Source organism: Lygodium microphyllum, chromosome 6 (assembly GCF_053477565.2).
Source record: "Lygodium microphyllum isolate KBCC chromosome 6, Lygodium_microphyllum_v1.1.10, whole genome shotgun sequence".
Taxonomy (NCBI): Eukaryota; Viridiplantae; Streptophyta; class Polypodiopsida; order Schizaeales; family Lygodiaceae; genus Lygodium; species Lygodium microphyllum.
This window is the reverse complement of record NC_141140.1, coordinates 153877935-153899580: the sequence shown is the minus strand read 5'-3', so window position 1 is coordinate 153899580 and position 21646 is coordinate 153877935. Positions and strand designations below refer to the sequence as shown.

The 21646-nt window shown below is 45.2% G+C and overlaps 1 protein-coding gene across 1 annotated transcript in view; it reads left to right on the top strand.

Moving 5' to 3' along the window:
* LOC148035306 (putative ion channel POLLUX) overlaps positions 1 to 21646 on the top strand; it is a 90329-nt gene that overhangs the window by 7058 nt on the left and 61625 nt on the right. The window contains 4 exon segments of the mRNA XM_087680310.1: positions 19399 to 19581; positions 20309 to 20368; positions 20644 to 20847; positions 21096 to 21344. Coding sequence (XP_087536436.1) covers positions 19399 to 19581; positions 20309 to 20368; positions 20644 to 20847; positions 21096 to 21344 — 696 coding nt within the window.

Genomic DNA, 21646 nt, shown 5'->3' with positions numbered 1-21646 from the left:
ATGAAGACAGCCACGAACCACAAACCGCAATGTCCTCCTGAAGGGGTGTGAGGGTAGTGGAGAGGTTGGAGAGAAGAGGTGACGGACTGAATGAATTAGCGGTGAGGAATGAATGAGAGAGTGGCCTATAAATTGGTGCAGACAGTCTAGGATGACTTCCCTTTTTGGGGATGCAAACCCTAAATGCAAAACGCAGAAATGCAAAAACGCAAACTGCGGGTGAAGGGTTTCTCAACATTTCCCACATTTTTACGCTTTGGGATGGCTATGATGGGTATCCCTCTCACTGCCCTTGGACACTCACCACCCCCCCACACGACTTTTAAGATGTAGGGATATTCCTTCTCTACTCATGGACTGTCGTTGCACATCCCTTAGGTCACTCCTATGAAAGGATTTCCATCCTCTCTCCTCGTGTCCCGATCTCCACCCTGGGCTCCTCATGTGTGTTGAGAATCTGCCAATCACACCCTATGTATGCCCCTTTGTATGGAACAACTAGGCTAGGAAGATGCAGTTCATTCTAGGAAGAGAGACAGATCCCATAGGCACAGTGATGAAATGTGCTACCAAGCAATCCTATATAATGATGTACTTGACTATCACTTTCATATGATGATAATGCAATAGTACTTGTCTCTTTCTGTCAAGTCTCTGTGTCATTGTCAGTCCTACACAAGATTGTGTTTATGAGTTCAAGTCTCAATCTTGAAACCTAATTCACTTGTGTAACAGTTGTCTTCTTTGTCAATGTCAACATGAGTAGTATCTTCATCTTCCATCCTCCATAGCTTCCGCCTTTGTCATGCTCTAGATCCCGCATTTGTCACATGGTATCAGAGCCCAGTTGGGCATGGCATAACTCCCTTATCTGCTCTCTCAATCCCTCTTAACCTCAGGTCAGCTCAAGTCCAGCTCATGGTTCCATTTCTTACCTCTATTCTCACTGAAGCTTCCATGGAAGCCATAGCCAGCAGCACCCTGTCAACTTGAAGCTCCTGGATCTCTCTCCATAGGTCATATCTGAATCTGCTCTCTTCTAGACATTTGTTCCTTGACTCCCAAGGCTTCTTTCTATCACTTAAGAGCTTGACATTGGCCACTCCATAGCTCCTGCAATGTTAGAAAAACCAGGCCCCTGTCTCAAAAACCCTAAAATCCACCATAGCCAAAATCCTTCAAACTCAAAAATTCTTCATTTTCTCTCTCCTGACACTCAACCCAAGCCTCTGTCACTCTGATCCACTGTGTTACTGAAGTTCCCAGCAAGAAAAAGATTCAAGAAGATAAGCTTCAACAAAATCAAAGCATCAAGAATCATCATCAAGTTCAACCATAGTATCTTTTGATACTACATAGTGTGTTTTCACACTGCCATTGGTTGTGTCTTCTGACACATTAGATTTCAACTCTGTGCTGGAAGGTTTCAGAAAATTTTAAGCAGATTCCATCATGGAATTGCCAAGCATGAAGTCTCTTGGGTGGTTACCTGTTATAAAGAGTAACATTACTCTTGGTGCCCATTTACATTGCATGCAAGACTTGGCTATCTTACTTGCAGAGAGACATGGAGTTGCTCATACTAAAGTGCAATCAATGATTCCATCTAAAGTTTTTGAAGACACTCCAGTTACCTTGGCCATCATGAAGAATGAGATGTCTTTGCTTGAGGGGGACAAAGACATGGACATGAAGACTAAAGACATGGACATGAAGACAAAAGCTGCAAGCAAAGTCAAAGAAGAACCAGACCAAGAAGACCATAAGATCAAAGAGCAAAGGAAGAAGGACAAGAAGAAGATCAGCCATGAAGACCAAAAGACCACATCATTCAAAGCTGAAGAACCAAAGATGAAAGACAAGAAGATTTTCCATGCTGACAAAGAGAAATCATATGCTGAAAAAGACCACAAGGGCCTATCGGTCCTTGTCTCTCATTTTCTGTTTTAAAAGCATTGTACCTGCCTTAATATTCCTTTCATAAGCTTTGTAAACTCCTCATGTAGCCTTGTACTACAGCCTCTGTACACTTTGTGAGGCCCCTGTTACAGCCTTTGGATGTCCACCATGTTTATGGTACCCACACTTAGCCTTTTCTGCGACAGCCTCTGGTGTTTTGCCATGTTTGTGGTATGCCCACACTTTGCAGGTGCAGCTCTCACTAAAGCCTCTACACACTTTGTACTTTCAGGTTGTGATTGAGGAGGGGTGTTGAGAATCTGCCAATCACACCCTATGTATGCCCCTTTGTATGGAACAACTAGGCTAGGAAGATGCAGTTCATTCTAGGAAGAGAGACAGATCCCATAGGCACAGTGATGAAATGTGCTACCAAGCAATCCTATATAATGATGTACTTGACTATCACTTTCATATGATGATAATGCAATAGTACTTGTCTCTTTCTGTCAAGTCTCTGTGTCATTGTTAGTCCTACACAAGATTGTGTTTATGAGTTCAAGTCTCAATCTTGAAACCTAATTCGCTTGTGTAACAGTTGTCTTCTTTATCAATGTCAACATGAGTAGTATCTTCATCTTCCATCCTCCATAGCTTCCGCCTTTGCCATGCTCTAGATCCCGCATTTGTCACAATGTGGTTACCATGCCCACCGCCCATGTCCACATTTGGAACCACTATGCACACTTCTCATATGCATGGTGGGCATCATAGGATTACTTCCCCAGTGTACTCTACTCCCCTGCCCTATCGCCCCTATCCACCCTACCCCCATTACACACCTTCTCCATCTCCTAGCACTACCACTCCTCTACCACTCCTGTTGCAACGGCCAAGAGTGCCTTTGTAGATAAGACTCATTTAAATGGGTTGAATTTCATGCACCAAGTGCTTGAATCTCAGGGCCTTTCGGACCTTGTCGTTGGCACTGATGATGAATGTATGCTAGACCCTTGATAAGCTCACCCTCATCACATCCGTCAATGGAGAGCCCGCAATGCTACGGTCAATGTTGAGTTAATGTAGGGGTTGCTTCGTGAGTTCCACTCTTAGTTACAACATTTTTCCCTCACATCTGAGTGTTGGAATCATCTCATTGACTGCTATGCGGCACGAGATCGCACTTGGCACGTGGCAGCTTGAGCAACCTATACCCTTCACTACTCTTGAAGGCTTAGCTAATTGGTTTGCTAGTGGCTCACCTATTGCACTTTATGTATCCATTCCTAGGGTATCCACTGCACCTTCTAGTACCAATTCCCCACCTCGCCGTACATGATGGCGGCCACACACTCAACCTTTCTTTTTTTAGACTTCCATTGCATACTTACATACTCATTACATTGCACTTAGCTTTGCTTTCCTTTATTTTCAGTTTTGTTTTAAGGGAGCATCTCACTACTCACCTCTGTGCTTGTGAATTTTGATTTCTTTTGCAAGCTTTTGTATTTCAGTGTAGGGCTACCATGCAGGTTTGTACTAGTCCTTCCTGAGTTGTAGGCAAGAGCTGCACACCATTCTTTTCATGGTTCCATCTACTCAGAGTTTTGCTCTTCTACTAGCATGGAGGCTTCCCCTCCCGTGGCAGATCATGTACTTGTGAGAGTGCGCAACGGAAGAAGAACACGAACACGGAGGAGAGGAGAGAGAAAGCAGAGAATGAAGGAAGAAAATCTGCACTGACTGAAATGAATGCTGAATACACTGAAATGGACTGATCAGTCCCTGCACGCAGCCCACAGCGTCAGTGAGGGCACCAGATCAGGCTAATGACGATGGCAGCACCACCACAGGGGAGAAGGAGTGTCGGAATCTGCAAGAAGACAACTGATGAAATGGGGAGGGGGGCTGCCAATAAATAGGCAATGGACAAACCCTAACCCTAACCCTAAAATGGGCGCAAACCCTAAAATGGGTGCAAACCCTAAAAGTGCCCTAAAATGGGCGCCCCACAACAGTGACCAAAAAGTGGCCGGGCAGCCAGTAGCTGCCCACTAAAAGAGGCCAAAAAGAAATACACATCCTAAGACAGCCAGTCGAGAGTGACTAGCCTCCCCCATCATAACACATGACAGACATGTCAGAGCTCCTAATGTCCTCGTCTGACTCAGACTGAGGCTCACAGGCAGGAGATGACAAGGCATGACAAACATGACTGCTAACACCCCCTCTCAGATCCTGGATGTGACTGAAGGCCGAAGAGGAAATAGATCCGGGGATGGCAAGAGGAATGCCAATGTCGATGAAGTCCGTCGAAGTAGACTGCTGCTGAAGGAGCTCCTCACGATCCTGGAAAGCCCCCTCTAAAACACTAGGGGCCAGGGAATCCACAGCCGCATCACCGAGATCGTCCCCCTCTGAAAGGGATGGGGGGTACGAGGGAACCACCGGAGGAGAAGGTGGGGGATGGGAAGAAACTTGTGGAATAAAAGGTGCACAAGCGGGAACGGGTGTAGCAATAGACTGCCTCGGAGGACCCTGCATCAAAGAAGGGGAATGGAGCCTGTAAAGCCCGCTCTCCTGCCAACCTGTAGATAAGACAGCTCCTGTAAGAGAATCCTCAATAACAATGGCATGCTCGGTGAAGATCACTCGTGTGCCAAGCCTCATAAGGCCATAAACTGAGAGGAGGGGAAGGCCCAAATCCGGAACATGTAGGGCCTGGGAAAAGGAGCTCGAAGGTCGGTCGGTAAACAAAGGCAATGTGCCAACACCACTAATAGGCACCGATAAAATGTCACCAACAGTGACTAAACCCTCTGATGGACGGAGATCCTGTAACAAATCACCTCGGGGAGTCATATGACTCGAAGCACCACTGTCCACTAACCAAGGCTGTGCAGAAGACACTGCAGCCACGGAAGAAGGATCCTCCACCAAAGCATGGATATGAAGGAACACTGACTCATGGGTAACAGCTGGTGTAGAGGTAGAAGAAGGCTCCGATGTAGATCCACCCTTCGCTCCCGGACGAAGGTGAGGGTACTTCTTCCAACATTTCTCCTCTGGATGTGTCCCTTTCCCATAGTGTGGGCACTTCGGTCGCTCTGAATCTGAGTCAGAGCCTGAAGAACTGTCCTTCTTCTTAGCCTTTGACTTCTTCTTCTTCTTCTATCCTCCCGAACTTGCAACAAAGGCTCGAGTGGAGTCGGATCCACTAGCACTGACCTCTCTGAGTCGCTCGTCATGCTCCAAGACAAGCGGGGATAGCTCCTCCCATAGAAGCTTCTCACGGGTCCTCGATGTAAGAAGGCTGGTGTAGAAGACATAAAACCGAGGCGATGGCAGCTGAGTCAAAAGAATCATAGCCATGTCTTCAGAAGATATCGTCCGACCGAGGGATGCAAGCTCATCCCTCATATCCTGTAATCTGTTGATGTGGTCCTTCATGGAAGGACTATCATCAATAGCGAGCATCCGCAACTTCTTTTCAAGAGATATCCGGTGGGCAAACGTCTTCTGTTGATAGAGAGACGCGAGCTTTCTCCACACGTCCGCTGCAGTCTTCAACCTGTGAACATGAACAAGGACAGAATCCTGCAAACTCAGAAAGAGGAAAGATCGGGCTCTAGAATTGAGCCGATCCCATAAGGCTGCACGATCCATGGATATCCCATCTGCGGGATCCACCTTAGGCCGGGGAATAGGAACAGAAACAAGCTCCCAAAGATCGAAGGAGTCCAAGATACACTCCACCTTGCAGGACCATAGAGAAAAGTTGGAGCCATCCAACCGGTCCTCTTTGGGCAGCTGAGGAAGTACGGGTACCTGTACAGGGGGTACCAAAGGCTGCATCGTCGGCCCACTGGAAGGGGATCGCCGAGATACATGAATAGAAGGGGGACGGGAACGAGGAATAGACTCCGTATGACGATTCTCACGATAGAAATCACGCCTCCGTTCAGATGAATGTTGAGACAAAAGCTCGTCATCTGAGTCATCAAAACCTGTAAACTGATGATAAGACATCTTCTAAATCTGCAAAACACCAAACACCAAAGAAAACTGTGCCGATGCCGAAGAATGACCACCAGAAGGGTCACCAACCACCAGAAGAACCACCAAACTCCAGGAAATCAGGTCGCCTATCACCACGAGGTGAAAACGCAGCTGTGTAGGGCACAAAATCCGGAGGGAAAGTTGCCAGGCACCAAAACGCAGGCAAGAAGAGAAGCGCCGGCTGGAGAGAAGCCGCCAGGAGGGAAAACGACCACCTTGGATGCAAAACGCAGCCTGTAGTGGAGTCGCCCAGCTGAAGAGAAGGCCGCCCAGCTGAAAACGCAAGGAGACAGGGGCTGGTTGATGACGTGGCAGCCTCTGGAAGGGGCTGATGCAGCAAACGCAAATATACAGACCACCTGGAGGGGCCGCCTAGCTGTTGGAGAGAAGGGGGGCAGCAACAGATGATAGGTGTGGTCTCTCTCCAGTCGATGAAGACCTCCGTGCTCTCAGTTTGGCGATGATACCATGTGAGAGTGCGCAACGGAAGAAGAACACGAACACGGAGGAGAGGAGAGAGAAAGCAGAGAATGAAGGAAGAAAATCTGCACTGACTGAAATGAATGCTGAATACACTGAAATGGACTGATCAGTCCCTGCACGCAACCCACAGCGTTAGTGAGGGCACCCAGATCAGGCTGATGACGATGGCAGCACCACCACGGGGGAGGAGGAGTGTCGGAATCTGCAAGAAGACAACTGATGAAATGGGGAGGGGGGCTGCCAATAAATAGGCAACGGACAAACCCTAACCCTAACCCTAAAATGGGCGCAAACCCTAAAAGTGCCCTAAAATGGGCGCCCCACAACAGTGACCAAAAACTGGCCGGGCAGCCAGTGGCTGCCCACTAAAAGAGGCCAAAAAGAAATACACATCCTAAGACAGCCAGTCGAGAGTGACTAGCCTCCCCCATCATAACACATGACAGACATGTCAGAGCTCCTAATGTCCTCGTCTGACTCAGACTGAGGCTCACAGGCAGGAGATGACAAGGCATGACAAACATGACTGCTAACAGTACTATTTCTCTTGATGCTATCACAACGGTGACTTCTATCCTTGCTCCTCTAGTAGGGATGCTTCATCATCTTCATCGACATGGTTCTCAGCACCACACGAAGACTTGACAGCTGAGTGGTTGGAGGTATGGGAGATTATTGGGAGCCTCACAGTTTGGCACATTTGGAAGGCATGCTATCAGTTTGTTCTAGGCAGCAAGTGTTTGACCACTTATGAGACTTTAGGAGACCTCTAGACCTCAATCATGTACTCCCTCCATGGCTGCTGGAATCAGGTGCAGGCTGACTCTTGCAAGGAGCTTCGACACCACTTCTTACGTACTTGGGGTGGCCATTATCTATTCTTCACGATGTTAGATATGATCAATGCCCCACCCTCATTAGGTGCTACCAATGATCCATGGTGCTCAAAGTTGTAAGGCCCCCATTATGAGGAGAAGCCAAATGTGAGCCCGGACATTGGTTGAGTCCTGACTTGTATATCAGATGAGGTCTATGTGACCGGATGGCAAAAAGGTGACTGTTGTGGGTCTAATCTTTGGGTTAGACGGAGTGGTTAAGCTGGTAGCAACTCGAGGCACATTGCATTGAGTTGCGTGGTAAGGGAGTTAAAAGGGGCCCCTATTGTGGGGTCCGGGGGCCGCGGAAGCGGCCCCTGGCTGGGGGGTCCCAGGGGGGCCAGCGGCCCCCCTGGCGGGGGTCCGGGGGCAGCGCCCCCGGCCCGATGGTAAAGGGAATATTCCCTGGAATATTCCCTGGCCGACTAGTGGAGGCTCATATGGTAGGTCGGTCAGCAGGCCGACCTAACGACCTTCGCGGGCTATAAAAGCTAAACCCCTTCGCAGCCATCTGACACTCATCTTTCACCCAGTCAGAGTTGTTGTTCCAGCTAGCCTTAAGCTCTTCACCTATCTTCTGTCTAGATCGCCATCTAAGCTTCATTCATTGGAAGCGCACGGGTGGACAGAGCCATCTTTGTATCAGTTGTTTGGAGTTAAAGAATTTTACTGATTCTCCTCTTATCTGTTGTGTACTCTCTATCTCTTTCTCAGATTCTGTTCGCTGTGCCGTGTAATATTTTACATGGTATCAGAGCCCAGGGGGCTCTAGAGATCGGAGAGCGTGCAAGAGGCAAAGGCTTCAACAGCAAAGAGAAACGATGTCGACTCCGGGAAGCAGTTCTGGCGCATCAGGAAGCGGTGCAGGAGGTGGTGCTGCTGTACCGGCTATTCAAACACTGAGGATTCGTCCACCAACCTTCAGCGAAGGCAAGTTAGATGGTACAAACTACACGTTGTGGAAGTTCAAAATTACAACTATCCTTGATTCTTATGAGCTTCTGGAGACTGTGCTGGGGACTGACGCAGAACCACAGCCTACCCCCGACCCATCAAATCCTAGTGTGATGATTCCTCCGAATGCAGATCTTCTACGAGCTTGGAAACGAAGGAATGCAGATGCATTGTGTGCCTTAGTTACAAGCTGTTCTGACAGTGTTTTGACTCTGATTCAGCATACAACCAAAGCGTCAGAGGCTTGGAATGTACTAAGGAGTCAGTATGAAACACGAAACCAAACAAGGATTCAAAACTTGGAGAATCAACTAGCAGCGGAGAAGTTTGCTGAAGGAGAGACGGTTGAAGCATTCATCACTCGGATTAAGAATCTGCGCGACCAGATGGCTGGCGCTGGGATACAAAAGACTAGCGAAGAGCTAGCTCGGAGGTGTCTTCGGATTTGTCCACAAAAGTTTGATGGACTAGTAACTGCCCTTAATACTCAGGTGAGACCTCAAGCTTTGACTTTTGAGGAGTTTTGTGCATTATTAATGGAGGAGGAGTTGAGGCTGAAAGCCCGAGAAGGAAGCAACAATGGAGATGCTGCATTCTCTACCAATGCAAAAGGCAAAGGTGTTTCCTCCACCAAAAATGATGGTGACAAAAAGAAAAAGGGCGGCAAGAAGAAGTTTCAAGGAGAGTGCTTCTACTGTAAGAAGAAAGGACATGCAATTGCAGATTGTCGTGTCAAGAAGGCAGATGAAAAGAATGGTACCCTTAAAACTAAAGGGAAAGAGACAGCCAATACGGCTGAAGCAGAGTTGGAATTATTCATGGCGACCATTGAGGAAGTGTGCTCCTCGGCGCAAGAAGAATCTACCACTGACTCTTGGGTGTTGGATAGTGGGGCCTCCCGTCACATGACCAACAAGAAAGGTCTATACAGTTCTATGCAGCCTCTACAAGAATCCATCACTGTGACGGTTGGAAATGATGCTAAATGCCCTGCTGCGGGCACAGGTACTATTTCTTTTGTTGCTGCAAATGGTGAAGTCAAAAAGCTTTCAAATGTGTTGTATGTTCCCGAAATCAGGAGAAATCTCTTATCAGTTGCTGCCATAACTGATCTTGGTCATGAAGTGAGGTTCAAGAAGACAGGTGCAGAAATTATTGATAGTGCTGGCACAATTGTTGGCAAAGGAGAAAGAAGGAACAACCTGTATGAGCTAAGTGCTCTTACAGCCACCGCTGGAGTGGGCACAAGTAAGCTTTGGCATGAAAGGTTTGGACACATCGGATTTGCAGTATTGAAGGAGATGCAAAAGCAAGGTATGGTTGCTCACCTACCTACAATAACTGAATTGAAGGAACCATGTGAAGCTTGTATGATGGGCAAGCAACAGAGAAAGGCATTTCCACAAGAAAGCAAGAATAGAGCACATGCTCCTCTAGAGTTGGTGCATGCTGACTTGTGTGGTAAGATGCCTACACAGGCCTTGGGGGGATCTTCTTATTTTATGTTGATTGTCGATGACTACAGTAGGAAGATGTGGGTGTACTTCCTTCGTGATAAGGCTCAAGCTTTTGGTAAGTTTAAAGAATGGCTAATACTTGTTGAGAATGAAACAGGGAAAAGTGTGAAGAAATTTAGAACAGATGGTGGTGGTGAGTTCAACTCAAAGGAGTTTGAAGGCTTTTGCAAGAGCAAAGGGATCAAGCGTCAATTGACGACGCCTCACACACCTCAGCAGAATGGTGTTGTGGAACGCAGGAATCGTACCATTGTGGAGATGGCAAGATGCATGCTAAAGGGCAAGGGATTGCCTAACCATTTTTGGGCTGAAGCTGTTAATACTGCAGTCTACATTCTAAATCGGAGCTACACAAAGGCTCTCAAGGGAAAAACACCTCATGAGGCTTACACTGATGAGAAGAGAAACAAGTTACAACCAAAAAGCAGAAAATGTATCTTCTTGGGTTATAGTGATGAGCAGAAGGCTTACAAGTTATATGACCAAGAGGCAAAGAAGATCATCGCGAGCCGTGATGTGGTGTTCAAGGAGGAGCCGCATACAGTGGAGGAGGAGAAGGCAAGGTCTTCCACTTTATCATCAAGCGAAGAAGTAGTCCACTATGAACCTGTCCCGAGAGCTATCCCTATCCTTAAGGAGGAGGAAGCATCATCTTCAGATGATGAGGAAAAAGTTCACCAACCTGACATCACCCCACCGGAAAAGCCATTGCCGCGCTGGGTGAAGCAGCTCTATGACCACAATAATCCTATGCCTGCATCTGTTGAGGAGAAGGCAGACGGACCAAGGAGGTCTCAGAGAATAGAGGAGCAAAGGAGGGCTTCTGCTCACATAGTCAACATGGCCTTGATGGTTGAGATTATGAGAGAAGTAAAGGAGCCAACTGACTTAGAAGAAGCACTTGCAGATCCATCATGGAAGGCTGCTATGCAGGCGGAGTATGACAGCATAATGAAGAATGACACTTGGGAGCTAGTGGATCGGCCAGCAAAGCGGAAGATTATTGGCACCAAGTGGATCTGGAAGGTAAAGTACAAGGCTGATGGTACCTTAGAAAAGTACAAAGCTAGACTGGTTGTCCAAGGATTTTCACAAGTTGAAGGGTTTGATTTTCAAGAGTCATTTGCCCCAACTGCCAGAATGACCACTATTCGCACGGTACTTGCAGTGGCTGCCCACAAGAAGTGGCCAGTGTACCAAATGGATGTTAAGTCAGCGTTCTTAAATGGTGACCTCAAGGAGGAGGTGTACGTGGCTCAGCCACCAGGGTTTGAGGCCCCCCATTCTGAGAACAAAGTGTGTAAACTGAAGAAGGCATTGTATGGGCTGAAACAAGCCCCCAGAGCATGGTACCAGCGGATAGATAGGTTCTTTTTAAACCTAAACTTCAAAAGATGTGCCTCAGATGCTAACTTGTATGTTTACAGGGATGGTAAAAAGTCTGTAGTGATTGTCCTATATGTGGACGACCTTCTTATTACAGGTGACTATGAAGATATGATCAACCAAACTCGAAAGGCTTTGAGTTTTGAGTTTGAAATGACAGACTTGGGCTTGCTGCACTATTGTTTGGGGATTGAAGTCTGGCAAGAGCCAGGAAAGATCTTCATCTCTCAGAAGAAGTATGCATGGGAGATCTTGAAGGCATTTGGCATGACCGAGTGCAAGGAGATAGCTATACCTATGGAGGTGAATGTAAAGTTATCCGTTGAGGATACATCAGCACTAGCAGACATTGGGAGGTATAGGAGATTGGTCGGCAGTCTAATCTACTTGTGTAACACCAGACCAGATATCAGTTTTGCTGTTGGTGTTTTGAGCAGGTTCTCAAACAAACCTCATGAGAGTCATTGGAAGGCTGGGATGCGGGTGCTCAGATACTTGAAGAAAACTCTTGACTATGGTATCACATACAGTTTCGGAACTTCTCTTGTGGGGAACTGTGACTCAGATTGGGCAGGAGACATTGATTCCAGGAAGTCAGTTTCTGGTTATTGTTTCTCTTTGGGTTCAGGAATTTTCTCTTGGATTAGTAAGAAGCAACCAACAGTGGCATTGTCTTCTACCGAAGCAGAGTACAAGGCAGCTTGTTTTGCTGCATGTGAGGCCGTATGGTTGAGAAGGATTCTATGGCATATGGGAGTGCAGGATGAAGAACCAACTGTGCTGAGATGTGACAATCAGAGTTGCATCGCCATTGCCAAAAATCCAGTGTTTCATGCACGCACCAAACATATAGAGATCCAGTATCACTATGTGCGTGATTTGATGGAGGATGGGATAGTGGAATTGGTCTACTGTCCAACAGAGGAGAATGGAGCAGATATCTTCACCAAAGCACTTACGAAGGATCTGCTTCAAGTTCATCTTCAGAGACTCGGCATTGGGCCGAGGAGATAGTTCACCTATGGGTGGACATTGAGGGGGGGTGTTAGATATGATCAATGCCCCACCCTCATTAGGTGCTACCAATGATCCATGGTGCTCAAAGTTGTAAGGCCCCCATTATGAGGAGAAGCCAAATGTGAGCCCGGACATTGGTTGAGTCCTGACTTGTATATCAGATGAGGTCTATGTGACCGGATGGCAAAAAGGTGACTGTTGTGGGTCTAATCTTTGGGTTAGACGGAGTGGTTAAGCTGGTAGCAACTCGAGGCACATTGCATTGAGTTGCGTGGTAAGGGAGTTAAAAGGGGCCCCTATTGTGGGGTCCGGGGGCCGCGGAAGCGGCCCCTGGCTGGGGGGTCCCAGGGGGGCCAGCGGCCCCCCTGGCGGGGGTCCGGGGGCAGCGCCCCCGGCCCGATGGTAAAGGGAATATTCCCTGGAATATTCCCTGGCCGACTAGTGGAGGCTCATATGGTAGGTCGGTCAGCAGGCCGACCTAACGACCTTCGCGGGCTATAAAAGCTAAACCCCTTCGCAGCCATCTGACACTCATCTTTCACCCAGTCAGAGTTGTTGTTCCAGCTAGCCTTAAGCTCTTCACCTATCTTCTGTCTAGATCGCCATCTAAGCTTCATTCATTGGAAGCGCACGGGTGGACAGAGCCATCTTTGTATCAGTTGTTTGGAGTTAAAGAATTTTACTGATTCTCCTCTTATCTGTTGTGTACTCTCTATCTCTTTCTCAGATTCTGTTCGCTGCGCCGTGTAATATTTTACACACGATGCAAGCAGGCGACCCCATGTGGTGCAGCTCTCTTCCTCCGTGGCTTCTATCCCCCATTCTCCCCAAATCACCCTGAGAGGCTTGTATATATGATCCCTGCTTGACCTTGTATCAGCTCCAGCCAGGTTGTTGAGCACATGTACTCTGTTGTAAAGTCTTCAGAGTAATATAATTAGCCACATTTTTCTTGGAAAAGAAAAGTGTATCTCAAATACCTCTTCCATGGGATCCTATAGTGTTTATGCATGCCTCTTCTTCATTGGAGGCCCTGGCTGCATTATTCTCTCAATGACAAGGACTACACATCATGTCCCTCAGATTCATCTTCTTCAAGTTTAGTCGATGTTGAGTGGATGATGGGCACAGAGTTTACAGAGTCATGCATTAAAGGTGGCCCAAATACATTTCTTGATCTTTCTTCTACATCTAAATGTGATGTGTATCATTTGGGGTATTTAGATGGCGAGGATGGCCACCTGTCAGCTCAAGGAAGAGTAACCACTTTCCTGACAATTGGTGATCCATTGTCTTCATCTTAGCAAATCTTGGTGTTAGATTTATATAATCCATTTGATTTATATGAACCCAAACACCTCTCTATTGATCCTTCTGATTTGCAGGATCCAGTTGTAAGATTCTCCGTAGATGCGGACTGGTATTAACATGTAAATGCTAATAGAGGAGGCTCTAGAAGTAGGAGCATGCTTATAGATACACTTGCTACTATGCATTCTGTTTCATACGAGCATGTCATTGGTGCTACTCATTCTCAATTCCCTTGTCCCTCCTTATCAAATGATCATTTAGGTTCTCTTCCTCATGCTTTTAGAAATTTAGGGTAAGACTCCACGCTTCTACCTTAGGCTTCTATTCCTAACACATTAGACTTAGGATCTTCTATATCTTCTCATATTTCCTTTTTTTTCTGTCACATTAGCTCATATCCTTAACGTCTAGGTGTTAGGTCTTTGCTATGTTTTCCCTCTTACATAAAGATGCATGCCATTCTGCACGTTGGTACTTCATTGCCACGAATGGCACTTGTGAACACTGTATCTCCCATCTATTTGCAAGGGAGCACTCTTGCTTGTCTTGGTGTGGATGCTTTGGCTATCCCACTTACACCCCTTGGATCTCTTCCCATGGCCACTCAAATGCATAGATATCCATCCCCCTGCTTACGGTGAACTTATCCACACTACTTTAGTCACCCAGATGCAGGAATATCTATCCCATGCTTATGGTGCACCTCTCCAGAACTTGGGTCAATCACACAGAGGGTGATCCTCTCCATGCTTATACTGCACCTATCCATTGTCCTTGGGCTACATGTACAGCGATCATACCTATGCCTAGTTAGTCTAGTCACACAATTGGATCCACTGTACCTACCTCACTGATGCATGGTGGCCACTTTCAGTCAAATACCCATGTGTACTCTAATCCCCATCCCTACCCTCCCTATCCATCACTCGGCTTTCATAAACAAGCTACCAGTGAAATACTTTTCTTTTATGCAGTAAACCATCTCCTTGCCTTGATCGCTGACCTTTTATGTCACCTCTATGGGGGGGAAATACAGAGGTGGCAAGAAATCTCAAGACTGCACCTATCTATTGTCCTTGGGCTACATGTACAGTGACCATACCTATGCCTAGTTAGTCTAGTCACACAATTGGATCCACTGTACCTACCTCACTGATGCATGGTGGCCACTTTCAGTCAAATACCCATGTGTACTCTAATCCCCATCCCTACCCTCCCTATCCATCACTTGGCTTTCATAAACAAGCTACCAGTGAAATACTTTTCTTTTATGCAGTAAACCATCTCCTTGCCTTGATTGCTGACCTTTTATGTCACCTCTATGGAGGGGAAATACAGAGGTGGCAAGAAATCTCAAGACTGGAAGGCAAGTCCTAAAAAAAGGGATCCCAGTTCTTCCCAAGGAACCAAAGAAACTGGACCTATTTGAAAGCACATGACTCAAAAGAATGGATATTGTACGCTGCTAGTGCCCAGGTCATGTGGTATAAGAATGTGGTTTCAAGGCCCAGGGTCACTTGCCTAGATCTTTCGCCCATCAGACCTTGGGCACACCTTTGATCATCATTACCCACATCATTATTACCTTCATCATCAGTCTTTTTCTCCAGCTTCAATTGCTGTCACCAAGCCTTCCAATGTGCCACCGAGTGAGCCATTGCTGCCGCCCAGCTCCAGTAGTTGCCACCAGTGCTGTTACCACCTGTTGCTCTATCACCCTACCTTTTGGAGGTTGTTGTGTTTGAGTTTTCAGCCTCCTTCGTCACTTTCTGCAGCTGTTGTAGTGAATCTTCAACCTCTGGTGAAAACTTTTATTACCTTCATCATCAATCTTTTTCTCCAGCTCCAATCGCTGTCACCCATCCTTCCAAGGTGCCACAGAGTGAGCCTTTGCTGCTGCCCAGCTCCAGTAGCTGCCACCACCTGTTGCTAATATCACTCTGCCTTTTGGAGGTCTGCCGGTTGTTGTGTTTCGGTTTGCAGCCTCCTCCATCAATTTCTGCAGCTGATGTAGTGATTCTTGAGCCTCTAGAGAAAAGGTTTTTGGTTCCAAGCTGCTGTTCAGAATCATCATCATCATCTGCAGCAGTCATTTACTGTGAGACACCTTTTAGGTAGCTACGTTTTTCTTCCAGGTGCTCCACAACATTATCTTCTGCATTGATTGGCCCTGGGCTGCAATGTTTTGATCACCCTTAGTTCTAGTCTACTGCATTGATATCATCTTTGTTAGTTTTGCTGCAGTCAGGATTCAGAGGACGACACTCTACACGCTTCCTCCACTCACTCCCATGAGAGACAATGGTTGTTGGAAAGCTCCACTCCTTGAACACCTACATATTTGTACCTTCTTCATTCATTTCATTAATCAATCATTCATTAGATACTTATTCTCCTTCCTGCATTTTGCTTTCTCGTCTAAGTTCACTGTGTTACTCGTTTCTTACACTTTTGGTGTTGTCTATGCAAATCTTAGCATATCTTCTCATGTTATCAAAGGCGTTGCTCTTATAAAGAGTATCGTGCATGGCTAGCGGAAAGCTTAGTTTGTGCGAGTGACATGCATCAAACTCATAATGTCTTAGACACCTCCTTCTTGGGAGCCTATCAAGAATCAGACTAGAAGGTATCCAAGTGTGGAGGTCATTATCTCCAGGATTTCACTAGATTGCTTTGGACACTGTGGAGAGAAGATGAGGCAACCTCTCCTTTTCAACCATCTGTTGAGGACAAAGACATGCCAAAAAATAGGACAAAGGAAGCATCTCTTGGGAGTTTCTTACTCAGGCAGCTTCTACCTTGGGGGATGTGAAAGTGCGCTAAGGTTTAGAGAGAAAATATTGAGTGTACCAACACGAGTAACAATTGCAAACTCAGACAAGAAAGCAAAACACAAAACAAAGAGAAGAAGAATCTAATGTATGAATGCAGTTATGAAATGAATGAAGAAAGATATAGAAATATGGGAATTGAAGGAGCAGAGATCATCCAACAACCATTGTCTCTAGTGGAAGCAAGCTGAAGGAGAATCCTGGAGAGTGTCTTCCTCCATGTACAGATGTAGAGTGTAGGATACCACGAATGTTGGAGTTAAGGGCTGATTCAAAGGGCTGAAGACAGCAGGGCAGTAGGTTGGATGCCATAATGCAGCAAAGTCAGGCTGAGGATGATGAACACAGAAATGTACCTCTTGTGGGAATCTTGATGGAGTGTGCAGCAGTTGGAAGCCAAAATGAAGCCTCAAGAGGTCGGAGATAGTTCATGATAGCAACAGCAGATGAAGGAGATGGATGAGCAACAAAATACAATTACTTGAGTGGGCAGATAATTAGGTGGCACCACAAGAAGGCTAGTGACAGCAGCTACAGCAGGAAATAAAGATTGGCAGCTCTTGGAGGTGAGTGGACAGCAAGGTGGCAGCCTGGCTGAGTAGGGCAGCAGCTGGCTGAAGAGGGCTGTAGTCTTTAATTGTGTAGGCAGCAGGAACTAGGGCAGGACCAGCAGTCAGTGAGGGGATAGATGATGACGGAAGGTTGGCATTGAATGAGGAAATGATGAAGAATGCGGATGGATGCCTGCAATTGTGTCCTTTAGGAGATCTTTGGGCATTTGTGCTACTGCCAAAGTAAAATGACGTCTTAATGAAAAGTACCTCTTGGGGCTGTTTTTGTGGATCTCCATAGAGACTAAATGTACGATAGTTTCATGTTAATGCGGCCCTTTAATTTTACTAGTTCAATGTGGGAGTGGTTTGGTTTTCTTGACATGCTTTCTAGGTTTTGTCAAGGCCATTATGGATCTATTCCCATTGTTACTTTTATGTTGTGTTTGACCCCATTACGTGACTATCAAAACTATAACAAAAGCTAGTTGGTTAGTAGAAAAAAGCAAGTAAGAATCAAACTGGAAGGTATCTGACCCCGGAGATCAGTATCCTCAGTAACACACCAGATTGCTTTGTCCACCATCAGACAACCTCTCTTCGACCATCAATTGAGGATTGAGATGTGCCATAGTAAAGGACAAAGGGCATCTCTCTCTTGGGGGAGTTTCTCAATTGAGGTAACTTCTACACTGGGGAGTGGTTTGGTTTTCTTGATTTATTGGCTGATTTACAAACACAAAGATTTTAGGATATCAAGGGTGCCAAGACAATTATGGAGAGTATTATGAAGGGATCATCCCCATGGTGGAGGATTAATATAGACACTTCATAGACATGGATGGGTCTCTTTACGAAAGGAGACATTCTTCTTGCAAATGGTCACGAGTAGTGGAGAGAGAGTCTTTACCTTTCCAGTGGAGGATAGTAGATTCGGAAGAGAGGACTTGGATTGCTTGGAGTTCACATGATCTCATTACGGGATTAGAGTGGTATTGGAGTTGGTACTTAGACCTAGATCGAGTGACTTGCACGATGGATGTTTGGAGGTAATGGGCCTATCGAAGTAGGCCTATCTAGAGATTATAATTAGATGTATGGGAGTGGCTTTGGAGAGATTCCTTCATAGAGAGAAATAGTGACATCTTTTTTGGTTCACCATCAGATTGGGAGGAGGATCTAGATGAGGAGGATTACAGCAATGCAATAAACATTGGATTGGACAAAGATCTTGCTGTATTTCTTGGCTGAAATTTCAAGGAGATTGGATGAAAGCTCTAGACATGGGAAGATTTCACTCTTTTGGTGGTTAATAGCTCACAAGGAGCTAGAAGTTGGCACTTGACTTAGTTATGATAGGTATCTGGCTACTCTTGCTAGCTGTGGAGAGGCAAATGGGACGTAGGGACATTGTGTGATGCTAAACCAGGACTCAAGTCATAGACAGAGGCCCAACCTATGGCTATGAGGATGCTCAAAAGAGTCATTCCTATCTCATCATTGGTTACCTCTTGAGGAGGCCACTTTTTTTGCTGCAGTCAACATGGACTAAGAGGCATTGTCACAAATGGGAACTAATAGGTAGCATCATTGCTTGGCTTAATTGGACTGCTAGACATAGTCATGCTATAGTTTTATTAGATATATCCACTATAGAGATTTGGATAGAGACAGTGACTTGGAGATCATGAAGAGGAGACGCGCTTTGCTTAGGATTTGGGATTCTACCCACTTTCTTTCAGCCACACATGGTCTAGGATTATAGACTCCTTGATTGGTTCTTCATAAAGGCTTTGTAGTTTATTTCCCCTTTTGTTTTATATTTGTTGTTTATCTAGAGGTCCCTTATAGGGCTAGTTTTGTACTTTGCCTTGGGATAATTTTGTCTCAAGGGGATGCATTGGTAGAATCATTCTTTTCTCCAAAAGAAATGTTTTTGAGCTTCATCAGCACACAATATCAATTTCTTGCACGTGATTTCCACTTAAGAGAACCATGTAATACTATTTCTTGCTTTAGTGCATTTGAAAAACCAATCCATAACACCAAAAACTCTTGAAAATTGAAGTCGTCCTAGGGAAATTTCCTTTACAGAGGCAACAAAAACGTCACCTGTTGTAGTGATGAGTAGATTAGGCCTTTACACTCAAAACCTGAGGTCATGTGATAGGGATCAACCCCTAAGCATGTGGGTTTGCCAAATTAGAAAGCACGGAAATATAGTCGACATGATCCATGCCCACGAGCTACCCTTAAAGTGTTACATATGCAAGCTTGAGAACACCTCAAACAAAGGAAACCTCAACTCTAGTCTCTCAATAGAATACATGTCTTGTCAACTTCAACCTGTTGTCGAAAAGATACACAAATCTTAATGAATCACCATTCTGTGATATGGATATTCAAATTATAGTATCTTCAGTTCTCATAGATACTTAGTTATTTTGTGCAATTTATCTGTATGCATATGCACTTTAGGCAAACTGGCCATAACAAAACTGTGTTGGTTGCAAAGGGCTCTCTTTTGAAACAACTATCCATTGCCAATCAAAGCTTGGGTGGAGGTGTGGTTGTAGTTCTTGCAGAACGAGATAAAGAGGAGATGGAGCTCGACATTGCCAAGTTAGAGTTTGATTTCATGGGAACATCTGTGATTTGCCGAAGTGGAAGCCCCCTCATCATGGCTGACTTGAAGAAGGTAACTTTTATCAAGAAAAAAATAAATGCCTCACCAATGTTTTCCCAGATTAGGTTTTGATTCAGTTCTAAACATAATGTTAGAAGAAATGTATGTATAGTTCCTAAAAATGCAGTCATGCTTCCTATTTTTGTTCTATACACATGCATCCACCAACACAAGGGGCCAGATTGACACGAGGATGCCCCGGTGGGATTATGCAATATTGGATGCTACCATTGAAGTATAGATAAGTGCAACTTCTGGCACTGAGTAGTTCTAGACTTGCGCTAATACTGCTATTTTCTGTGCCTGTTTGGATGCCTTAACTTAGCAATATCCCTGCAGCCTGTGGGTTTCTGATCTACTGGGCCTAACTCAGTCTGGTAGGCTTCTGATTTAGTGTTATTTGATGTTTGAAAGAAAATGCACCGCTATGATATGTCAAGTTGGCATTAACATTACCTTTGTTTGTTTCTGTGAGGCTCATATGAAACTGGAAGTAAAAATGCATTCAAGAATTGGAGGGTCATGATTGAAAGAAAAAAGCTATACAATCAGTACGTTTGGAAGTCATGCAAAAGAAAAGTACAAAATTTTGAGAAGTTTTTTACAGAGAATCTATACATTTTTTTCTCCCTTAATGTGTGTTAGAATTTCTGTTTTGAGTTAGTGAGTATTTTGAGATCGTGTTGATACTCTTCTAGGATAGTTTTTTCATGCTCCATCTAAGTGTTTGACTATGCAGGTTTCTGTATCCAAAGCTCGGGCTATTATTGTTCTTGCTGAAGTTGAAAATGCTGACCAGGTGACTTTCTATGCTCATTTTTGACAAACATGTCTGGAAACACAATGAATTGGGGAACGAAATTATAATTATTAGCTAAGATTTGAAAGAAATACACAAGAAATCACAACCAACATTTATCAAAAAAGTTTTGGCAGTTGCTGACGGTAGAGTGAAATGGTTTTCTATGTGATAGGGTAAAATGCTGTTCATAGTTAACAGTAGACATTTTGGATCTAATTACTTTCGTGCTTAGTTATGATATAGTATCATAACCAGCTTTCATGTTCATGCAGAGTGATGCACGTGCTCTTAGAGTGGTTTTGAGCTTAGCTGGAGTCAAGGAGGGATTGAAAGGCCATATTGTAGTGGAGATGAGTGACCTTGATAATGAGGCATTGGTAAAGCTTGTTGGAGGTGAGATGGTGGAAACTGTTGTTGCTCATGACGTTATAGGACGCCTAATGATTCAATGTGCACGGCAACCTGGTCTTGCTCAGGTAACATTTCCTCTAGAGGTTTCATGGTGACAATATTATACCTAGTATGTATACCTAAAAGACAGGTCATAGTGGGTGTCTATGGCCAATTATTGTGCACTTATGCATGCATGTATGGTCCGGTACATTAGCTACACTGTCTATCAGAATATCTATAGACCAGGATGACACATACAGCCAGCAACTGCAAATTATCATGGGCATCATTAATGGCGTTTGCTATCTCAAATCACTTTTTCTTCTCACAGATATGGGAGGATATACTTGGGTTTGAAAATGCAGAGTTCTATATCAAACGGTGGCCACAGCTGGATGGAATGTGCTTTGGAGATGTCCTGATTAGCTTTCCAGATGCAATTCCTTGTGGTGTTAAAGTTTTTGCCGAGGCAGGAAGAATTGTCCTGAACCCTGATGATGATTATCTATTGTGCGAGGGTGATGAGATCCTTGTTATTGCTGAGGATGATGACACTTATGCACCAGCGCCTCTTCCTCAGGTAACTGGAGAGCAGCTTTAATAATCTATTTGAAAGGAGTTAAAACGAGAAACAGTATTCATTTACTGTGATACTACCTGCTTCACTTATAAGACATGAAACCACCTAAGAATTGATCAATTGACAGTTAAACCACCTAAGAATTGATCAATTGACAGTTTTTGACATTGTCATATTATCTAGCTGGAGCCCTGGTTCTGTCTCTGAGACTGTTTGTGGTGTTTTAGCATGTTTCTGGCATTGCGTCCTTAGAAATACTCAAATACACGTTAGGCATCAATTCTTTAGTCTATCTTCATGAT